Here is a 21,853-nt window from a genome sequence, read left to right on the forward strand (position 1 = left end):
GTAATCAGTAAGATTTGGTGTGGTGATGTAAAACCAGAACTAATTAGGAACTGGATTTTTATAAATTTAAATCTTAAGAGAATGTACTGACATCACCAATGAATGGCTAATAAACAATTGGTGGAATATCATGTGTAACAAGACTAACATTTTCAGTTAGCAATAGACATCATTATCATCATCTGAGGCAGATTTGACTAAATCCTTGATAATAAATCTCTTAATATTCTGATCAAGCACATGGCAATTCTTAGGAGTTTAAGAAACCCCCATCAACCACCTTCTGTTTTCACAGCTTTCTCTGACAGCTAAGTTGAAGAGTTCATTACGTTTGTGATTTTCACAATAGCACTGGACAGCTTTCGGATGATAATTTTTAGCTCTAGCCATTTCCCATAAGCTTTGAACTAGTGACAAATGAAAGACTCGACACCTATTAGCAAAACCCTTAGTCATCCAGTTCTCTAAAGGTGATGTATTATCTCTTTTATGTGACATGAAGGCTGACAGAATTTAATATCCTTCTACAACAGAGAATGAAAAATGAAATTGTTGTAATAAGAGACTAAGAAATAGGTTTAGAAAAAAAGCTGTTAGGTTAGCTCATAATTCTGCTCACTTAGAAGATAGTGTGGGAAGTGTTCCATAGATGAGTCCTGTGTTTAGGTAGTAAGGATTTCGTACCAGCTGACCCACATGCAGAGAGGGCACAGCTAGATTTGCAGAGCTTCATGAAGAGAATTAAGAACTGCTGAAAAGTATTTTGAAGTATTCTCATGACAAATACTACAAAGAAGAGGACAAGAAGGAGAAAAATCAAAGAAAAATTGAGATTATAGGAAAATGTCTATTACTTCATCCATTTAAACATATTTTACCTTTTCTAGTAGTTACACTAGATTGAAACTGGCATATGCATTCTTTTGACCAGGTCATGTAGAAGAGCAGCAAATATCACTTAACTTCTACCATTTTACCTAAAACGTATCTGAGTAAAAGGAGCCAAAGGTTCCAATATTATGATACTATATATGCCAGATAAAATTTGTGCTACCTATATTAGAACCCAAACCATGGTTTAAAGGAAGAGTGTCCACTTTCATCTCTTGTCTGCTCAGTACTCCAGTAGATGCAGAAAAGCAAAGATCAGTTGTATCCAATGTGCCATGAACGGAATTCTGCTCATGAAATAGGAATTCTCCTTTTTACCTCAACTTCTCAATCTGCTCTGGAGTGTTCCCCAACACTCCGGAGCTGCTTTTGAGGGCATGTGTGGGGCAGCAGGGGAGAGGAGAGGAAGTGCATTGTGCAAGTGGAAGTCACTTGCCTCCCAGAACAGGAATGTTGGATACTACTGCACATAGCACAAACTATAGTTTGCAAAACTGTTTCAAACTATGGTTCCTGATTCTGGTTTGCTAGCAAATAGCAAACAATGGTTGGTCAATTTAGATGGCATGTTAAACAATAGAACATACTTACTTAGGGAAACCCACCCTAAGGTAATGCATCCCCTATTCCCAAGAAATTGCAAAGGAAGCCATTAAAATTCAACACACAAACTATAATTCAGAAGCAGTCTGCCATTACTAGCCTAAATAAACCTAAGAATATAACAATTTTTTCTGAATAACATGACCATACGAGCATAAACACATGAATACATTTGAAAGAACACTAAGTCAGCTTCGAAGTTGTTATCATTTTCTCCATGGCAGCCAGTACATCATCTAGAAAAAAAGAAAAGAAAACCTAGGACCAGTGAGATCCATCAGCTGAAATCAGGTGCAAAGATATACACATAATTAAATAGTTTTGAGCCCAGTAATTAGTTTTGAATACCAGAATGAACTGATGTGCTATACACAAATTCATTTGTTAGATCCAGTGCTTTTTTCTGGGGGTATGCAGGGGTATGCATACCCCTAAACATTTTGTGAATCTAATTTTGGACTCATTGAGGGGCGGTATTTCAATATGAGTAGGAAAATGAGAGTACCCCAAAACATTTATTTAGAAAAAAGCACTGGTTAGACCCAAACTTTTTGGATTTTAGCAGAATATTTTGGCGTGTGAGTTCAGTATTTCATGTAATCCCTGTTTCTCAGCTGTTTCTTCAACTTGGCTCCAAGTACTCCTTCCACTCTGCCTGCTAAAACAGCCTTATTTGCATTGATCTTGTCTTGGCCTTTGAACTATGAATTCACCTCCTCTTGGTTCCTCTGCTTGGCTACTTTCTGATACGACCTTCCAGGTTATTCTTGTTGTTCACCAATGTTCCTGATTAGGCAGAGAACTACCCCTTTCCCAAGGCAAGACAGCTTTTATTTTATTTATTTATTTGTTAAATTTCTATACCGCCCTTCATCCAAGGATCGTAGGGCAGTTTACAGTATAAAGTCACCTTTTCTACCAAAGATAAAGTGCAGGGTTTCAACCTAGTTTTCATCATGTGAACCCTTACATTCCACCTGGTCATCTGGGAATTGTGTTGGGCTGCTGTTGGGCTTCCAAGCAGAAAGTGCTACATATGTAGCTGGCACAATCTTGGCAATGATGGCCATTCTAGGGTCATTGCACTGTTAACTTGAAGCACAAAGCTGAAAACGAAAGGTTGATGCCAGACTTGTATTCTAAAAATATTTAAGAATTAGCAATAGGTGTAATATAAACATGGTTCACCACTGAAAAGGGCTAAATGTGTGGAGATGAAAAGTCCAGTTTGCCTGGTCACCATATTTGCACTGTCTTTGTCTTCTCAATATTTTCTTCTTATTGCTGACACAAAAAGTGATCACACAGTGGGAAAGCATATTTTTCATTGGATCATCTGGTTTTTTGGGCATTGTTTTGTGCAGTCATGCATTCATGAAAGAGTTTTGCTCAACAGTACAATGCATAGTGATATTTTTATAAGTTAATATTATAGGGAGAAGCATAGCCCCACTAATAGCACGAGGGAGGAAGTAGTGCCAATGAAAATTGGGAGCAGTTTTTTCTGGAAAATAATGAACAACTATTTGTAAACATGCACTTCATTTCTAATTCAGCAGTTAAAATACAAAAGCAGTACAAATCCTGTGAAAGAAACACCACGTACATCTTGAGTTGTCTGAATCTGTAGCATAGCCAAACTCTCAGTACACTATTGGGCAGCTCACTGATGCCACAATGCTGAGTGTACCTGAAACACTTTTGCCACAGCTTTTCTCTGCACTAAGCTTCAAGTATTTTATAGTCATAATAAATATAGTTAATGCAGAAAAGAGGATGGGTAGATTATCTAAATTATAACCATAAACAAATAAAAGAATGAATTAGGTACCCTATGCACCAGACAATATCACACACACCTGACAATGCTATATTCACATAGTTGGTTTATGTGATAGTTGTACTGTGTACAGGGTACTTTTTATGTGAGTCTTTTTGTTTTTGTTTTTTTAAATAAATATTGTTAAGAAGGCATAACAGCAGCAAATCTATTTGCATGAAGAACTCAGATGAAAATCTATTTCATTATTCCACATTTTAAAGGCAATTCTTAAAACTGTCTGCCTGAATTACTTGCATTTTTACTTAGTAACCTGGAAATAAATCTATTTTAGCCTAGTGACTTTTGGTATATACTATACTTTACCTGTGGCAAACTGTTTCCAAAATAAACAATTGTAAAAGTGAAGAGGAAGTTGTCAGAAAGAGTAGTTGTGGCAATCAATGTTGCCATTTCTACACTTGAATCTCAGCTCATTATTTCAGGACTTAATTATCTACATGTGTTAGCATTGTGTCTTAGAGCAATGATGTCAATTTCTTAGGACCAAATGTTTTAATTAAATTAAATCTCAACGTTAGAGACACATACTCTATATAGGTGGCATTGACAATTGCCTACTTGGATTTTATGAGCTGGATCCAAACAATCCTGTGCATAAGCACTAAGTGCAGGATAGTAATGGCCAAATTCCCTTTCCAGCTATGTCCTCTTCTGCTAAGTTTAGCCTGACTCCATAGTATCCCACAACACCCAGGAGTGTCTTTTTTCAGGGATGTAAAGGACTGGATGGGGAGCACCCAAGTAAGCACTGGTATGTGTGTGGTAATCTGCATGCGGTCCTTTGGATCCCTGTCTATTTGTATACATCAGTGCAACATATTCACTGAAATTTTGTCCAGGGACCCCAGTCTAAGATTGCACAAACGAGAAGATAGCACTTCATATGTTTTTAGAGAGGTCTCTGCAAAATCTCCCCATTGGCATCCTCTTTGCTCAAATGTGTTCTTTAACCATAAAATCCCCACCTCCCAAAAAGAAAGGAGAGTTATTTTCTCTTATTAAACAACAAGGCTAACACAGTCACCTTTTAAATAATGATCCAGGATTTTTTTTTATTCATTTAAGTTTCAGTATCATTACAGAAAATGTTATGGTACAGAGTTGTTTAACATTAGTTTTATTTCTTTTCTCATTTAATTTCCACACGAATGCTGGTAACACTAATATCTGTACAAGATCAGTCTTTGATTTTTTAAGATTTTAATTCTGTACATTTTTAAATGTATTGGTTAAAAAGGCTGTCAGCACTTAAGGAAGCAATTTTTGTTGTTTGTTTAAACAAAAGGTATCCAGTTACTGCCCAATAGTACTGAGCTGGGTGGCTGCTGGGATGACAGATATCCCTGAACGCGCAGCAAGGGGTGAAAACCTCGGGGCTTGGTCGGGTTCCCAATGCAGCCACTCTGCTTTTGGCACTGTGCACATCAACACGAGATACAAGATAAAGAACAAGCAGAAGCTTTCTGTGAAGCGGTTATGAAGCATACTAATAAGGGAAATCCAAGTGTTGTCTACGCTAGTATAAATAAGCAGACAGCCTTGTTTTAAGAGCATAAGTAGTTGTATCTTAAAGATGAGAAAAAACACAAGTTCTGCAGGCACCTACCGCTGTCTACTAAAAGCTACCGCTATCAGAACTAGCATTGAACACACAAAGCAATTGCAAGAAAGGAAAAAGTTGCTTTGATATAATCAGAATAGATTTCTTTAAGATTTGTTTTTAAAGTTTTTTTTTAAAAGGTATTTATTTAAATTCATTTGAAATATAGTTCAAGGTGTTGACTATACTGATCAACTTTTATCCAAATCAGAAAAACTAGCTGTGCCGTTGCATATTACAGGATACAGTCAATGATATGTGGACATGCATCAAAACTTCTCTCTTGCTGGTGACATCATAGTCTTCCAATGACCATGACATCAACCACCTCGCCCTTATGAAGTTCCACATACTGCTCTGTCTTTGGAGGTAGCATCAACAGTCCATTGGCACTGCGCATACTCATCAGACGACTGCTCATCTGGTTCCCTACAGAGAAGCAAATAAGTCTTGTTAGCAGGGTAAATGCCACAGAATAGTGCAGCGTCTGAAGCCAGTTCCCAAAAAATAATTTTAAAGCGACAATGGTCACAAATAGTGAAGATCTGTTGTTTGAAGTAAAATGTGGGCAATATCCAGGAAATAGATCTCTCTTTCCCCCTTAGAATTCTCACGCAGAAATGCCTTTTACCACATCTTTCTTATTTTAAGCTTGCACATTTTAATTATCACATGCACCACTTTCCTAGTTTATCTTCCAAATAACCCCATACTGAATTACAATCTGCACTAGGATGTGTCAAAACTGTACTACAGCCCTACCCCCAAATTTATTTCATATAACATTAGCCTTAACATTTAACATATACCACTCAGAGATGATAGTGTTATTTTTTGTTCTTTCATATCTAGCAGTTTTAGGCACATTATAAATATGCTAATATTCCAGAATCTGAACACTGGTGTGGACAAAGCAGTTCACATATGAGGTTCCTGTGCAATTTTTAGCAATGGTTTAAAATCTTCTAGAACTAAATAAGCCTCAAAGAATACACTTCAGAATCTAGATATATTTTTTCCATTTCCAATATCAAACTTAGATATTGAGTTTTATTAGAAAGGAAGCTTGAGTTTGAAGTGGGCAACTTGTCTAACATATGTCAGCTTTTTCTCCTGAGCTGTGCAAGGTTTTAAAAGCTTTTGGCGTCTCATTATCCCAGACATTGGGTAGAGGTAAAATGGAGGCTCTCTCATTGGAAGTGACATCACAGGTAATGTCCAGTAGTTATGTAATACCTCACACACTACTAAGAAGAAAAAGTCTTGAGGTGCTGACAGTGAAGGGAATTAAAATATTGCTAGAAATGATACGTTGCAGTCTGGACACTAGTACAACTTGTTTTCCCAGCAAAAGAAAAAAAGCCTGAAGGGAAAATATCTGTACTCCCCTACAATGTACAATGAGTATAAATGGATCACTCCCAGCCAAACTCAACTCAAGACTAGGGCTTTTTTTCAGCCAAAACTCAGTTCCACCACCGCTCAGGTGATGTCTGGCACCTCTTGTTCAAGACTTGAGTGAGCACAGTATGCCAGTGAAAATGGGTAAAGCTTCTTGGTTCTCAAGATGGACGCAGTGGCCATGAGACCAACGCAGCCTTCGTCAACCACGTTTTGGATTACTATTCCCATCAGTCCCAGCCAACATCTTGAGAGCACCAGGTTGGGGAAGGCGAGTATAATGTCTATTGTTGCTGTCTTGAGCACATTCTTGAGGAAAGGTAGTGTGTGCATGTATGTGTGCATTTGTATCTATATACAGTGGTACCTCGGGTTACAGATGCTTCAGGTTACAGACTCTGCTAACCCAGAAATAGTACCTTGGGTTAAGAACTTTGCTTCAGGATAAGAACAGAAATCGCACAGCAGCAGCAGCAGCGGCGCAGCAGCGGGAAGCCCCATTAGCTAAAGTTGTACTTCAGGTTAAGAACAGTTTCAGGTTAAGAACGAACCTCCAGAACGAATTAAGTTCTTAACCTGAGGTACCACTGTATATGCATCTCTATAAGCACACACACACACACACACACACACAAACACAGTGGTACCTCTACTTACGTTCACCTCTGGTTACGTATCCTTCGGGATAAGTACGTGGCAAACCTGGATTTTGCTATGCGTGTATGCGCAGAAGCGCTCTACCGCCACACATGCATGTGCAGAAGCGGTCCCTCCGGTTGCGGAAACCTCGGGATCTGACCGGAGCTCAGGAACAGATCCTGTCCGCAACTGGAGGTACCACTGTATATATTTATCTATATCTGTCTGTCTATGTATTTATATCTGTATCTATATTTTAGGGGTAGTAATATGGGCTCCTATCCTGATTTGCATAGTTTGTGGCCTTATTATCTGATAGAATATTTTTTTCTTCCTATAGCCCAAACTCCTTCTTCTGGAATAGTAGTCATGCTGGCGGTAATAAAGGTAAAGGTAAATGGACCCCTGACCGTTAGGTCCAGTCATGACCGTCTCTGGGGTTGCGGCGCTCATCTCGCTTTATTGGCCGAGGGAGCTGACGTACAGCTTCCGGGTCATGTGACCAGCATGACTAAGCCGCTTCTGGCGAACCAGAGCAGCACACGGAAACACCGTTTACCTTCCCGCCGGAGCGGTACCTATTTATCTACTTGCACTTTGACGTGCTTTCGAACTGCTCGGTTTGCAGGAGCAGGGACCGAGCAATGGGAGCTCACCCCGTCGCAGGGATTCAAACCGCTGACCTTCTGATCGGCAAGTCCTAGGCTCTGTGGTTTAACCCACAGTGCCACCTGCGTCCCTGCTGGCGGTAGTATCCATGTTCAAAGAACAGGAAGCAGTAGTATTTGAAGATTTTGCTTCTATAGTGTTAAACAACAAAACATTGGGAGGGATTCAATGTTCTATTCTGATTGTTCTGTTAGCGTAAGCATTTTGGCTTGCCTGACAGAACAATCCCCTCTCTCCTACCCTGCATGCTGTTCTGTGGGTTCTGCTATCCCTCCATATCAAACCTTGGGGAGTGCAGGAGGAGGAGAGGGTGGAAGCGATGCTGCACAAGTGAAAGTGCTTTCACAGGGCTTCTGCTATTGAGATTCATTAGTTGAATCCTGCCCATTATTTGTGAAAACTAAAGTACAGTGAAACCTCAGTTTTTGAACGTAATCTGTTCCGGGAGACCGTTTGACTTCCAAAACGTTCGAAAACCAAGAATCAATGGGCTGGGTGCAGAGTCAATGAAAAAAAATTAAAAATGCACCTCGGAAGCTGTGCAACTTCCAAGATGCGTTCTATGGCCTTTGAAACTGGGGGGTGGGGTCGCTGTTTTGTTTTTGTTTGTTACTGTATTTTTGAGATTTTATATTGTAAACAATCTTGTAATCCTTGGATGAAGGGCAATATAGAAATCATCATCATCTTAGCTTGTGGGAAGGTAGGTTGGGACTACCTTTCACATGGTACACGGCCATCACAAGTGGAGAAAGCACAAGTCATTCACGGTTCCTTTCATTTCTCCATATTCTGCAACCCGTAAACCCAGTCAAGGAGCACAAGAAATAGAAAACGATAGTAAACAGCTAACCTGTACTTTGTGCCCAAGGCAGTGGTTCTTGGTGATGCCAAGTCAGTATGCACCGATGATATTCTGGACGAGGGTCCAATTTCACATCACATGATAACTGTGGAAAAGCATGCACAGAAAGAAAATACTATGTCATGTACAAAGTTTGCAGGGTGGTTAATACAATGTTGGCTGTTTACTGAACAGTCATTTTGATTTGTTTGTTGGGAAGTTATATGACATAATGGCAAGCAATTATTATCTCAGTTGCTGTGTTTGTAGCGCAAGAGCACCAAATCCACTTTAATGGTGCAGCCTGAATTTCCCCGTATGCGATTGACACCAGGTGCAAAAACGGCAGGAATCAGGAAGGGTGCACACCAGTGACTACACAGAGTGCCTCAGAAGCTCGTTGCATATTTAAAAACTCACCCTGGCTTTTATGATAGTGGGACGAGGATCCAGGATTCCCTGCATCTTCCTCAGTGCTGGGACAACAAAAAGATTGCAGGTAACAACTGCTGACACAGGATTCCCTGGAGGAAAAAGAAAAAAACCCACAACAGTTGATAGATCAGCAATGTAGAATTATTTAGGGAATGACCCCCGCCCAATGTTACTTTGCTGTACAGCTGTGCTAGGAACAGATGATATATTTTACCTGCAGCAGGGATAGTGAACCAGAGCCTTCCATATGTTGTTGGACAATTCTCATCACCGCTGACCATTGCCTATGCCTAGGGGTGACAGATGTTATAGTCCAAAAACATCTGGAAAGCTGCAGGTTCCCTTCACTAGAGCCATAGGCATTATTGCATATTAAAGATGTAACAGTATATAGTGCACGAATGCGAGATTACAAAGATAATTCATTTAGGAACTAGAGGTCCAAACATAAAAACCTTTGCATTTTGTTTTGGATTTTGTTTGTGTTATCCATGAAGGACAATTATAATTATAATTCAACGAACCTTACCTGGGAGTGCAAATATTATTTTTCTTACACCATCAATATCCAAAGTTGCAAAGGTTGTTGGCAACCTAGGAAAAAAAAGTCAGCTGCTAAAACTATTTATTTAACAAAATTTGTATAAAACTTAATTGTAAACAGACCCTCTAAACAGTTTTTAACGAAACTATAAAAATAAAATTATACCTTAAAATTGTCAATAGAAACCAATGTTAAAAGCAAGTTTATAAATAGCAAAACGAATAATATCACCAGTTAAAGGAACTAGATATAACATGGGATGTTAAAAGAAGCAGCCCTGTGTCTCCTTCACCTATCTCCCCTGTAATGTTTAGTGAAACAAAATATGTGTAGTAAAGTTGATGTGACTTTCCCTGTCCCCTCAAACAGCAGCCAAGGGCAGAGAAACTCTCAATGTGATCATGATGTGTAATGGGGAGAAACTGAAGATGCATCCTGCTTTGGTCTTTTATACAGTGATTGATTGGCAATACATCTGTAAGTGACAGGGGATTAGAGTTATATCTGTGCAGTGAGGTTAAAAGACTTAAGGAATGTTTCAGGAGGAAGGTAGATAAAGCTAAAGGACCCCTGGATAGTTAAGTCCAGTCAAAAGCAACTATGGGGTGCAGCACTCATCTCGCTTTTCAGGCTGAGGGAGGTTTCATCCTACAGACCTTTTCTCTCTCCCCCCCCCCTTTAGACCTTTCCTCTGCCACTACATAGTTGTAAAATGTTCCTGAAGCCCCAAACCTGTGTCTGCTGGAATTATAGGAAACTTCTACCAGATCGGACTATTTTGCCTATTTGGTAGTATATCCAAGTCCATATCTAACTAGGAAATGTTACTCACCCTGGTTTCATAAAAACCCTGCCAAAGTGAATCTGAGCGTGAAGATCAATGTCCAGCACCTGTTTAAGATAGTCCTGTTTTAAAAATAAAAACAAAGTTTTCAAGGTATTTACAACACCTAATTTTTCAAAAGTATTAATTAAGATATGTAGGATGATACCTTGTCCAGTCCTACAAGTTTTATTTATTAAGTAAATTTGAATCCTGCCTTTCTATCAAACGACACTCAAGGTAGCCAACAAAAAAATTACAAATACATCAAAACACATATAATATAATAAAATGGCAATCATAGATCTTTTATTACTGAACCCCACTTGTCATTCTAAGAAGTTGGATGTTGACGCTTGGGGGGTTTCAAAATTAATCAGCATGTCAGAGTGAAGTTTACTATCAAAATTAACTAGATAAATCACTAGACCAATTAAGAATGGACATTAATTGCCACCCACAGAACAGAGGAAGAACAACTAATATGTCAATTCTTTCCATGTGTGGGCTAGTTCTGACCAGAATGATCCTTTGCCTGGTGTACTGAGATGCAAAGGGATCCTCAAATTACGTGGGTTACTTATGCCGCATTATTAAAACTGAGGCATTCCAGAGTTATCCCATATTTAAAGGTTTTTCCAAACAATTATTGAAAATGTGGCACAGCTTCACAAGCTCATCTCACCACTTCTTCAATTCTATTTAGACCACAAAAACATTCCACCAGTGTCTAATAGTTTGGGGTATGGAGTGATAATAGCTTAGCAATGGGTCACATAACCCTGTTGCTCTTTGTCCTGTTAAACAAGAAGAAGACAATATATCTTTGGTTCTCAGTGACACAGAATATCTAAAAGCCTAGCAGCAGTGAACTATGGTTACCCTTTCTTTTATACATTTATTTCTGAATTTTACACCTGCCCTTCAATGACCAATTGATATTTCCAGGGTGGCTTACACAAGAAAAGAAAAGAAACAACAAATCCTTTAACCCTGGAAACCCTGTTCGGTACAGTAGAGTACAGGGAAAAAATTAAGGGTTTTTCTTTCTTAATTTGGAAACCTTTCAAGTGGCCTCCCCCCAACAATGGGAGATCGAGACCATGCTCAGATTTCCTCTGTTATCATTAGCACTTGTCATTTCTGAATATATTTTTCTTCCTATTGCTTCATCTCTGGCTTAACTTCCCGGCCTCAACCTCAACATAGTTTTTGCACATACCTTTTCACCCATGGACACACCTCCTGATGTGATGATTACATCAGCACGACTGATACCCTCATTCAAGGCATTAAGTAAATCATCTGGACTGAAGGAGAACAAAAGCAAGCAGGTTAATGACCATTAATTTGTACATTCCAAGTACTTTAAAAGGGGGGAGGGGGATACATACATCTCTGCATAAACAACAACCAAAAAACGCAACCAAATGTAAATATATCTTTTTAAGCAGGCAGAACATATTCTCCAAGAGTAAAACTATCAAGAAACAGTAATAGTAGGCACAGTATTTTGTTCGTGTACCGGAAATGTTAACTGAATGCACAAGCAATCTTGGTATGCAGTTAAGCTAGTCCAGACTAATTCTGAATATAGTAATATTAATGTAGTCAGTCACATAGTGCATTACAACAATTCAGATGGATGGGCTACTACAGGATAACATTAAGCAGCAGCCAGAAAAGGAGGGAGGGAAAGAATCATAATTTACTTTATACCTTTTAGAGAGGTAATGAAAACCCCATATTTCCAATTTTTTAAATTTTATTCTCTACCGCTCATGATGAATGTCAAAACTATAAATGGTCTCAGCTCAGTTAATGCTGTTGGAAACTAACAGTGATTAACAAAATCTGTCCCAGATTCAAACTGTGCTGCTGTTTGTGAGCTCTCATTCCTACTCCAGTGCAGCCCCCAGCTGCAGCTGGATAGGGTTAGCTGTTCAGGAGGTCCTTGTCACATATGATTAGAGCATAGTTGGGCGTCTATGAAGTTCACCACACCAGAGGTGTGTGAGTGTGTCTGAACTGCAGACTTCCTAAATTGGTTCCTTCAACCTTGTTACTACCTGATCATCTGTTCTCCTAGCATGTGTGCGGCAATTAGAGGAGATAGGGCAGCATTCTCCTGTCACCTAGCTCTCTGCTTCTGGGTGGCAATGTGGTTTGGGCCCAGAGACAGAATGCAAGCAAACTGATGTAGTGAGGTGCCTGCAGCCCTGTTCAGGGAGCTCCCCCCCCCACCCCCAGAAGGCATATGGCCAAGATGGCCCCATATCTTAGAGCTAGCACTGATAAATGGTATCTTGAAACTGTCTTGGTCTCTGTAAACTTATACATTATGAACTTTGAACACATTTGTATCATCGTCTGTTATGTAATATTCCAGATAAAAGGAAACTATGAACGTTAGTTATATGTTTTGAAAGAATTATCTAACCAACACCATCATAGAAACACCAAAAAACAATGAAAATGTATAAAGAGTAACTTATGAATGAACAGTTAAGACTACATAATGAACATGTATATATGTAAACATGAATGATAGTCACTGTTGTGACAATTGAAACAGTTTCTCCAAACATCTCAACTGTTAGATAAGATCTAGAGTGCATATCATTTCATACTTCATCATTGAAAGAATTATCTGCATTCACTTTCCCACAACGGTTTCCTTCTTGTGTAGGAACAGACCTGCAAAGATTTACTTCCAAAGTTCAAACCTATAACCATATGTTAATAATATGGGAATGATCCACTCCCACTGTGAGCACAGCTTCCAGATAGGCATGGGCATAGTCAGGATTTATTGGGGGGTGGGCAGACATTATGCAGTGTAATTGGTCAGTTAAGTATTTTTATTTACTTGATGGGGGGGGCAACTGCACCCCCTGGCTACACTTATGCACATAGGAGCCCTGTTTTCTTCCTTGGCAATGTATAAGACCATTATGTGGAAAGGGAGGTCTTTGTGCATCCCCAGTATCTCTCCTTCTCACCTGGATACAAGTTACTTGTGCTCAAAGTATGACACAGGGATCTGGAGTGGTGGTACGAAATGAGGAAGAAATTGAAGTTATAACTAAAGTCTTCCAGAAAAGAAGGGTCACCCAACAGAATGAGACATCTCTTTGGAGAATATGTCCTGAGGAATAACAGTATGAGAATTTCTAAGCATCTTCTATAGATGCAATTGCCCTTCTCACAACAATGCAAATAATATAGTTGGATATATCAAAGTGAATAAAATCTACTAATGTCATGAGGGAAGTTAAAGATAGAGTATAATGTCTATTGGGAGATCTAATATTAAGTAGAAAGGTCTTTAGAGAAGTCATGTTCAGAGAAAATTGCAAGAGATTTTAAATTTTTTAATTAAATCTGTGTGAAGCAGTGGATGGGGGATGCTGCTGCTCTCCTGGCTTCCAAACACAGCATGTTGCTGGTGCTTACTAGAAGGGGAGTGCAAGGTGCAGGAAGCTCTGCGTAGTCTGGGTGCATAATGGCAAAAGCAGCAGATTGGCTCCACCATGCTGCGCTGTACTGAGTTCCCCATGCCTTGCCACTCTGGTAAGCACCAGCAACACACTGTGCTAGGAAGCTGGGAGAGCAGTGGTGCTCTGCCTCCGCTGCCCCATTGGCCACTACTAGCATGAATGAATCGGTAACTTCAGGTACAGTGAGTTTAGTTTAGAAAATGTAATGAAATACGTCGTTCTTGTAATCTGTATCATACAAAAAATAAACATGCATATCACTATGGAAAGCTCAATGAAAACTCCCTGTTTATATGTAAAGTAGCAAGCCACACTTCATTGGAACAGGCAGGATTTGTCTTAAAAGAAGGCCAATACACAGAAGGACCATGGGGAAGAAATCTGTATGTTCTGTACCTAGAGATGTATTTTTCTCCCACCCAAATCCTCCCTGCTGGGTCATCCCTGTATCAGTGATGGTGGACAAGCTGTGTTCTCACTGCAAAGTTGTCACAAATTGCAGTGATTTAGTTTTTCCCCACTGGAATGAATGGCAGCCATGGATGAAGGAAAAACAGTATATGCAGGGATATCAGTGACTTGGGGACTAAACCTGTATGTTGACACCCACAACCCCAGGGGCAGATTCCTTCATCTTTAGCTCTCTCCCAAATTACTGACCATTTTCTTGTCCAAATAACTCAGTGAGAACCATGATGAATTACATGACCCTACGCCCTTATCTATGTAGGCTCAATTCTAGGTTTCCTTACTTGGTCGTAATGGTGTGTGCTGGAACCCAGGAACCAGGCACCTAGCTGTAAGGGAGTATGTGGGAAGCTGACCTCACTAGGGAAATTCCAGACCCCTTTACATATATATTCAAGGTTGTGGGTTTTTTTGTTTTTAGTCTAGCCCCTTTACTTGCAGAGATATAAGGAAAAGCATGCAGGAACTATTCTAGCTGCTCCTACCTTCCAGAGTTCTGGCCAATGAGTTCAAAGGTACTGAAAAGCACAAGGTATATTTTTAAACTTTGAAAGATTTGAAACTGTTTTTTAAAATATTTAATACAATTAGATACTTGTAAACATATATGGCAATGTGTACCTAGGTTCTGGCTGTTCTGCATCAATTCTCTTGCTGTATCCTTAGCTCCCCGCGCCACAAAGTTTCTGACTACATACCTGCTAGTAACTGGTTTTATAGAGAGTCAAAATAATTGGAAGCACCTCAAAATCTACACGTTGCTAACTGGTGAAAACCTTTTGTAAAGAATAATGATCTGATAAAAAATATGCTATCATATGTGAAGAAACAAAGTTAATTTTAAAAAAATTATATTAAAAAGTTATATTATAACCCACTTAATATAGGGTTCAGATAATCTTTGTGAGAGTTAATTTCTAATATGTACTTTTCTACTCTTTCCCAAATATTCTGGCAATTTCACGTTAAAATGTATCTGCCACATGTGTCTATATAATATATTTTACACCAAATGCTAATGCAACTTTTGGTAGTCTTTGGTTTATAATACAGCTAATACAAAGCAAACAACAGTTATGTTTTACTCACATTAGCAGACAGGACAAATTAGCAAGCTCATATGCACCCAGCAGGTATTAATTTTGTCTCTTGCTTCATCTGTCATACCACAACCAAAAAGCTGGATTTGGATTGATGGAAAATGGACAAGAGCATCTGATAAGTCAGCATAGCATTTACAATTGCCATGCTATGATCAGGATATACCTGTCTCACATGACTGTAAAAACAAACAAGACAGGAATGCAATGCACACCTTTAAAGTATTTTATAAATTTTAATCTGACTGTGCTTATCAGGCTTGTTGTAAAAAAGATGGTTACAGACCAGAACACAACACAGCATAGCCAACTGCAGATTTAAGGTTTTAAACTTTGCTCCAATGTAATGTATTTTCCCAATGAGTTTTTAGCCTATGGTGCCTCATCCAGTGATTTTCTGTCCTTCATGAAGTTCTTGCTAGAAAATACACTCTTTCACACAGCTCCCACTAACTTTCCTTTTGCACTGTCACTGCCAATATGGAATACTAAGAATTGCGAGTCATCTCATATGCCACACCTCTATATTGGGAACACCAACAGGAACATGGAGAAATAACAAGATAGGTGTATGTATTGTATCAATAGGTAAACAAAATATTCCTGTGGATCGTTATACTTATTCATAATCTTTATAATCAATCTTTCGATTAAAAATGCCAAAGAGAGCTAATTGTAAAATCCATAATTAAAACCCCCCACACTAATCCAAAAATGAGTAAACAAAATGAGAATGAAGTTAGATAACAGCAACTAGTTAAAAACAGGGATGCATCCAATTAAGTTTTATGCAAAGTAAAATTAATGAAATCAATGGGCCTAAGTTAGTCCTGTCCATTCATTTCAACACTTTACTTGGAGTATGACTAATGTTGGATACCAACCATAATTAAATTAGAAATACAAATGAAAAGACAACAACTTAAGCCTAACAGGCTAAGTCTCTTTAAATTAAAAGGTTTTTGCCTGTCAGTAGAGTGAAAACTACTACAAACATCCAAGGAAAATCCAGAGTAATCAAACATATCACTGAAATTTTCCTCAGTGCAATTAATGGTGCTTTTAAGATTGCAACCCTCAATTTAAACTTTATCTCCCTCCCTCATGGGCAAGGGTTGCTCATGCCTTCCACATTGGGAGATAAGACAACTGTTACTCTGGAGAAATAAGACAACTGTTACTCTGGAGAAATTCCCTTGAAAATACAACATGTGAAGAAATCTTGTACAGTATCACACATTTTATTACCTGCTAACTTGAGGAAGTTGTTTTTCGGATTGTCTTTAAAAAGTTCCCATAGAGGACTTGACAGATGATTCCTGCCCGTGCAGTTCATAAAAAAACATATCTATGCTCAAATGTTTCCTATCTGAAGAACTTAAGAGATATTCACACATTACTTCCTTTATAAGGAAACATGTACCCCACTTTGCCTTCTCCAGAAGGAAAATTAGCCAGGCCAGGCTAGGGGTTGGCTGAAGCAGTTTTCTAGACTGAAACCTCTTTGTGTTTCCCTGACCTCCTGGAGAAATGGAGGAGCTGCCACATACTGACCCTTTGTTGTCCTTGGTGGCACTAGCAGTACCTCACTCTGGAAACAGCATTTGCCAAAGATTGAAGAGCAGTTGCTGCCAGGTGATGCACAGCTGCTTTCTGAGAGTACAGAAAAAAGCAAGGAGTGAGCTACAGTGTGGTGTAGTGGTTAAGAGTGGTGGACTTGTAATCTGGTGAACCGGTTTTGCGTCTGGGTGACCTTGGGCTAGTCACACTTCTCTGAAGTCCCTCAGCCTCACTCGCCTCACAGAGTGTTTGTTGTGGGGGAGGAAGGGAAAAGGACATTGCTAGCCACTTTGAGACTCCTTTGAGTAGTGATAAAGTGGGATATCAAATCCAAACTCTTCTTCTTCTTCTACAGTACTTGTGGAAGCCTTCTAACTAGTTCTGTCTTCCTCTGTTAGCTAACAGTGGAAGGGTAGAGGCTCTCTTCTAAATTCCAAAACAGGTGGAGGGGAAGGCGAATACAGGTTCCTCTTTGACTCAACCCTATGTCTAGGATCATTTTGTATTATTCACATGCAGCTATCTTGAGGAGAAAGTGCTATGATGACTATCCTGGAATCAAATAATTCGGTGCAGATAAGCCTACTACACGTTTGTTGTCATTCTACAGAATGTTAACTCTCCCCTATGCCACCTTAAACTGTCAATTTCCACAGAGCAACACCAGTGATTATTCAACAGAATACAATTCTTGTGATAAGAGCAGAATGATAATGATTTACACATCAGGCTCTATATCTTTTTATTTAAGATACTGTTGACAATAATATATGCTCTATAAGGAATATGTGTGTTTTATGGAACTATGCATGTTGCCAATTAAGCACAGAACCAAGCTTTCTCTGGATAATTAGAAATCATTGCTTTCATCATATTGATATAAGGAAGCAAAGCATAGCGGACGCTCGGGTTGCGAACGTGATCCGTGCGGGAGGCACGTTCGCAACCTGCATTGTTTGGAACCCGCAGCGCCGTGTCTGTGCATGCGTGGGTTGCAATTTGGCACTTTTGTGCACGTGCAAAGCGCAATTTAGTGCTTCTGCGCATGTGCGAGTGCCAAAACCCGGAAGTAACCTGTTCCGGTACTTCCGGGTTTGGCATGGTGCGCAACCTGAAAACGCACTACCTGAAGTGTCTGTAACCTGAGGTATGACTGTACTGAGCTCACTGTGCCATGCCTGTGCCTAAAATGCTTCTGAATCTGTTATGATCTCTGTTACCTTTGCCAATCCAAGAAGCATCTCAAACATCTAATTGCTCCATTGTTCTACCCTTAATCTGTAGACAAAATTACTATGCAGCAGATATATATATATATATATATATATATATATATATATATATATATATAAAACAAACTGATACAATGACATCATCACAGAAATATTAGATTATTTCAGATTGGAAAAGTCTTACGAGTCCTTCTGGAAGTGACACTCTTGTTTTTCACCACTTTAAAACTAACGGGATAGAAATCACTTAATGAACAGATTGATTACTAACTGATTATATAAATGATATTAAAATAATCCAAAAATTAATGCTCAATACTTGGTAGAACTCTGCTTGGAAAACTTCATCAGCAGTACAGAACATCTTGATTGCATACATTATTTTATTAGGGCCAATTGCATTAAAATGGCAAAATCTGTTTCTGGACTGGATAACTTTTGACTATAGGTGGGGGCTCACATGATTGCATGCTCCTCTATAATAAATTATTTCCTTTCTGTAGAAAATTAAATATGAGGCAAAACGGTTTTCACCTAGCTTTCTCCATGACATGCTGTTTTTCTATGTGGAGCAAATCCATAGGTAGGAAAGGAGTGCTACTTTCAGAAAGGTTCACAAGGTTCTTTCAGTCTGAAAGAATCTAGTACGGCTTTCTCTGGAAAGGTATAGTGTGGCTATAGTTATCCATAATCTAGTATCCTCTAGGATGGATTACTGCGGTGCACTTTATGTAGGATTGCCCTTGAAGACAATCTGGAAGTTGCAACTACAGTAGAATACAGTAGCTAGTGTGTTGGTGGAAGCAGTGAACCATTAGCATATAGCTTCTATCCTCAAATGTCTACAGTACATTGGTTGTCAATATCCAATATCCAGTATCCATATCCAATACAAGCTGTTTATGTTGACATTTAAAGCTGTGAATGGCCTGTGACCCAAATATCTGAGTGAATGCCTTCTCCCATAGCAATCTGCCTGCACGTTAAGATCAGCAGGAGGGGGTCTCCTGGTGATCCCTTCATTAAATGAGACATATAGTAGAGGGGGCATGGAAATACCTTCTTAGGCGTGGCTCCATGTCTCTGAAACAATCTCTCTATGGAAGTGAGTCTTGCCCCAGCCAGGAACTTAAAACTGAAGCTGCTTCTGGGAATACCACCTATGAAAGTTCTGGTGAGGCAACTGCCTTGAGCTAATCCCACCTGAGTCCAGTATGCCAGCATGGGAGATAGTCAACATTTTTTTGTCAGACTTTTAGAGACATGGGCTAAGTCATTTTTATGCTGTTGCTAACTATGTTATTTATATAATTTAGGATAATGATTTTAATGTTTTTGTTCATTATGTATTTTGCTTTATTTTTTATTTTTTTGCAAACTGCCCTGTGATCATTTTGGTGAAGGGTGATATAGAAATCTCCCTCTCTCTCTCCATATATAGTGATGTCATTTCAATCCTGACTCTCTACCAGCAGTCAGGTAGCCCAGGCACAAGTTTACAATCTTAATGGTACCAATTAAAATGAAACACCTAAAAAGTTCTCATCCAATAATCCAATGAGCATTTAAGGAGACTGTTTTAACTGAATTTCCAGTAGAGTTTTACTTGACCTTCATTTTAATACCTCTCTTTGCTAGACTATGCTTTATTGATCCCTTATGAATTTTTTTCTGTCACTTGTTCATTAAAACTGGCAACCATCTCTGTTAGCCTTCTCATTATATCATCACTCTGAAATATACAGTTAATATGAAGTCAAATTTAAACAATATGGCATGACAGGATTCAGCACTGGGGACTGAATTATCACAGTCCTGTTCCAACTCAATTCTCTATAGATCATAATGTACTCCATGGATCACTCATACAGTGTTCTCTTCTCCACTAATCTTTTTACCCAGCTGAATCTCTCAATTACTGCAAGTCATTTTTCCCATATTTGTTATATTAATATTTGAAAATGCAATGATTCTTACAATTTAATACATCAACCAATTTCACTTTGAAGATTTTGCCTCAAACCTGGAGCAAGAGATCCCCTTAATTAGCCATTTTACACTATGGTAATAGTGCACATGAGGCCTACAGAGAACATGTTAGGAGTCTACAATACCAAACCAAGGTCAGTGTCTAAATCAAGAAAAATTAACTTGCTTATCAAAACTCAGTTGCTACTATCAGTTTAGTCTAAAATGAAGGAACAGAAACAAGGACTCCAAACACAAGGAGAAAAATTCAGAGCAAATAGGGCAGATGTTCAAATATCACCTCTCCCACATTTCTATCTTCATCCTTTTCTTCAAGTCTTTTGGAGACGTAATGAATATTAAGCATTTCACTGTCAGAGCTGGAGTTACCGTTAGACACACCAAGGCGATTGCATCAGGTGTCATGATCCTGAGATGGCATACCCCACTGCTGTGCCTACTGGCTGCCACTGCCACTGGAGAAGCAGTGAGCTCTTGCTGCTGCAACTGCCTTTCTTCACCTCTCTGGCAATGGGGTGGTGTGTGGGGGGGGGCAGAAGGCATCATAGGTAGTGCTGGAGCTCCCGCCCTCACCCCCAGCTCCAGAAAAATGAGAAGTGGTGGTAGCAGCAGAACTCCAGCTTCGGCACAGGAGTGGAGCTGGAGGCAGCAACTTCCTGTTTTCTTCAGGTGGCTAAATGGGATGGGTTGCCCATGCTCATCACTGTTTCATACTCACCGAAGGGCTAAAACAACTAACATTTCATTTGTGTGATCATTTACATAACTGTATCATCAAATGGCTCAATCAGAGGAAAAAGGTAACTGAAGTCCCATCCATTGGCAACATTTGACTCCTCAGCTCCCAACATTGTCTCCATCCACAGCCAATCTACCAGGCTGCATCAGAAGAGGTCATTCCCTGCCCCCTGGCCCCCAGTTTAGCAGGGAATAACTTTTAGAAAATACTTCCAATCACCATCTAAAAATGGGAAGGGGACTTAATAATTAAGAATTGGTGCCTGTATTTGCCTATTCCTTTCCTTTTTCTTTTGTTATGTGTCTTACAGTGTAAGCTATTATTTTTAATGGCGTACTACTTTGAGTGTTTTAGAATAAAGCCAATATATAAAGGTTTTAAATAAACAGACTCTATAGATCTATATCTATAGGCTATGTAGCAGTGGAATATTAAAGAAAATGATTTAACGAGTATTATGGGAGATGAAAGTTAGAATTCTACACTCAGTATGGTGGGCAACCATTTTCCTTGGAGGGCTCTATTGCCTTAGGGGTAATCTGTTTGGGCTGTATGCTAAAACACCCCCACCCTCTTACAAGGAACAGGAAGTGATGCTCTTATCACAAAAACATAGGAAGCTGCCTTATACTGAGTTATTTTTTATGCATATTTTTTTTTAATTAAACTTTTTTGATACAACAAGTTAAATGGGGGGGAAGAAAGAATGAAAGAATAGAGAAAAGAGAAGAGAAAAGAAAAGGGCTTCTGATTTTCCTTCTGTCAGTTACATAAAAAGAATTATTCAAAACTTTCACTCCACAACAACATCTAACTATTCCATTTTCCATGATCTAGTATTTTTCCAATCTTCAAACCCAAATATCACGTGTTCATCTTCCTTTTCATGCAAAATGTCCAAAACCGGTTCCCAATTAATATTGATAAATGTCAGTTTTTCTCTAATTAACAGTATCACCTTGGCCTCCAACAA

The 21,853-nt window shown here is 39.1% G+C and overlaps 1 protein-coding gene and 1 long non-coding RNA gene across 21 annotated transcripts in view; one reads left to right on the forward strand and one right to left on the reverse strand.

The window, feature by feature from the left end:
* The window catches only part of LOC128412663 (uncharacterized), a 64,835-nt gene that overhangs the window by 31,994 nt on the left and 10,988 nt on the right, over positions 1-21,853 (forward strand). The gene's annotated exons all lie outside the window — the stretch shown is intronic.
* The window catches only part of GPHN (gephyrin), a 234,953-nt gene continuing 217,462 nt past the window's right edge, over positions 4,363-21,853 (reverse strand). For 11 of the 20 annotated variants that reach the window (XM_053385698.1, XM_053385609.1, XM_053385715.1 and 8 more), the window contains 6 exons: positions 11,515-11,602; positions 10,302-10,375; positions 9,455-9,519; positions 8,911-9,014; positions 8,500-8,596; positions 4,363-5,366 (listed from right to left, as the gene is read on the reverse strand). In XM_053385698.1, the coding sequence (XP_053241673.1) occupies positions 5,233-5,366; positions 8,500-8,596; positions 8,911-9,014; positions 9,455-9,519; positions 10,302-10,375; positions 11,515-11,602 (562 nt within the window). In that variant the 3' untranslated portion in view covers positions 4,363-5,232. Of the gene's footprint in view, positions 5,367-8,499; positions 8,597-8,910; positions 9,015-9,454; positions 9,520-10,301; positions 10,376-11,514; positions 11,603-14,745; positions 14,779-21,853 lie in introns of all 20 variants that reach the window. The other 9 variants (XM_053385637.1, XM_053385662.1, XM_053385629.1 and 6 more) reach the window with 1 other exon arrangement.

Source organism: Podarcis raffonei, chromosome 1 (genome assembly GCF_027172205.1).
Source record: "Podarcis raffonei isolate rPodRaf1 chromosome 1, rPodRaf1.pri, whole genome shotgun sequence".
NCBI lineage: Eukaryota > Metazoa > Chordata > Lepidosauria > Squamata > Lacertidae > Podarcis > Podarcis raffonei.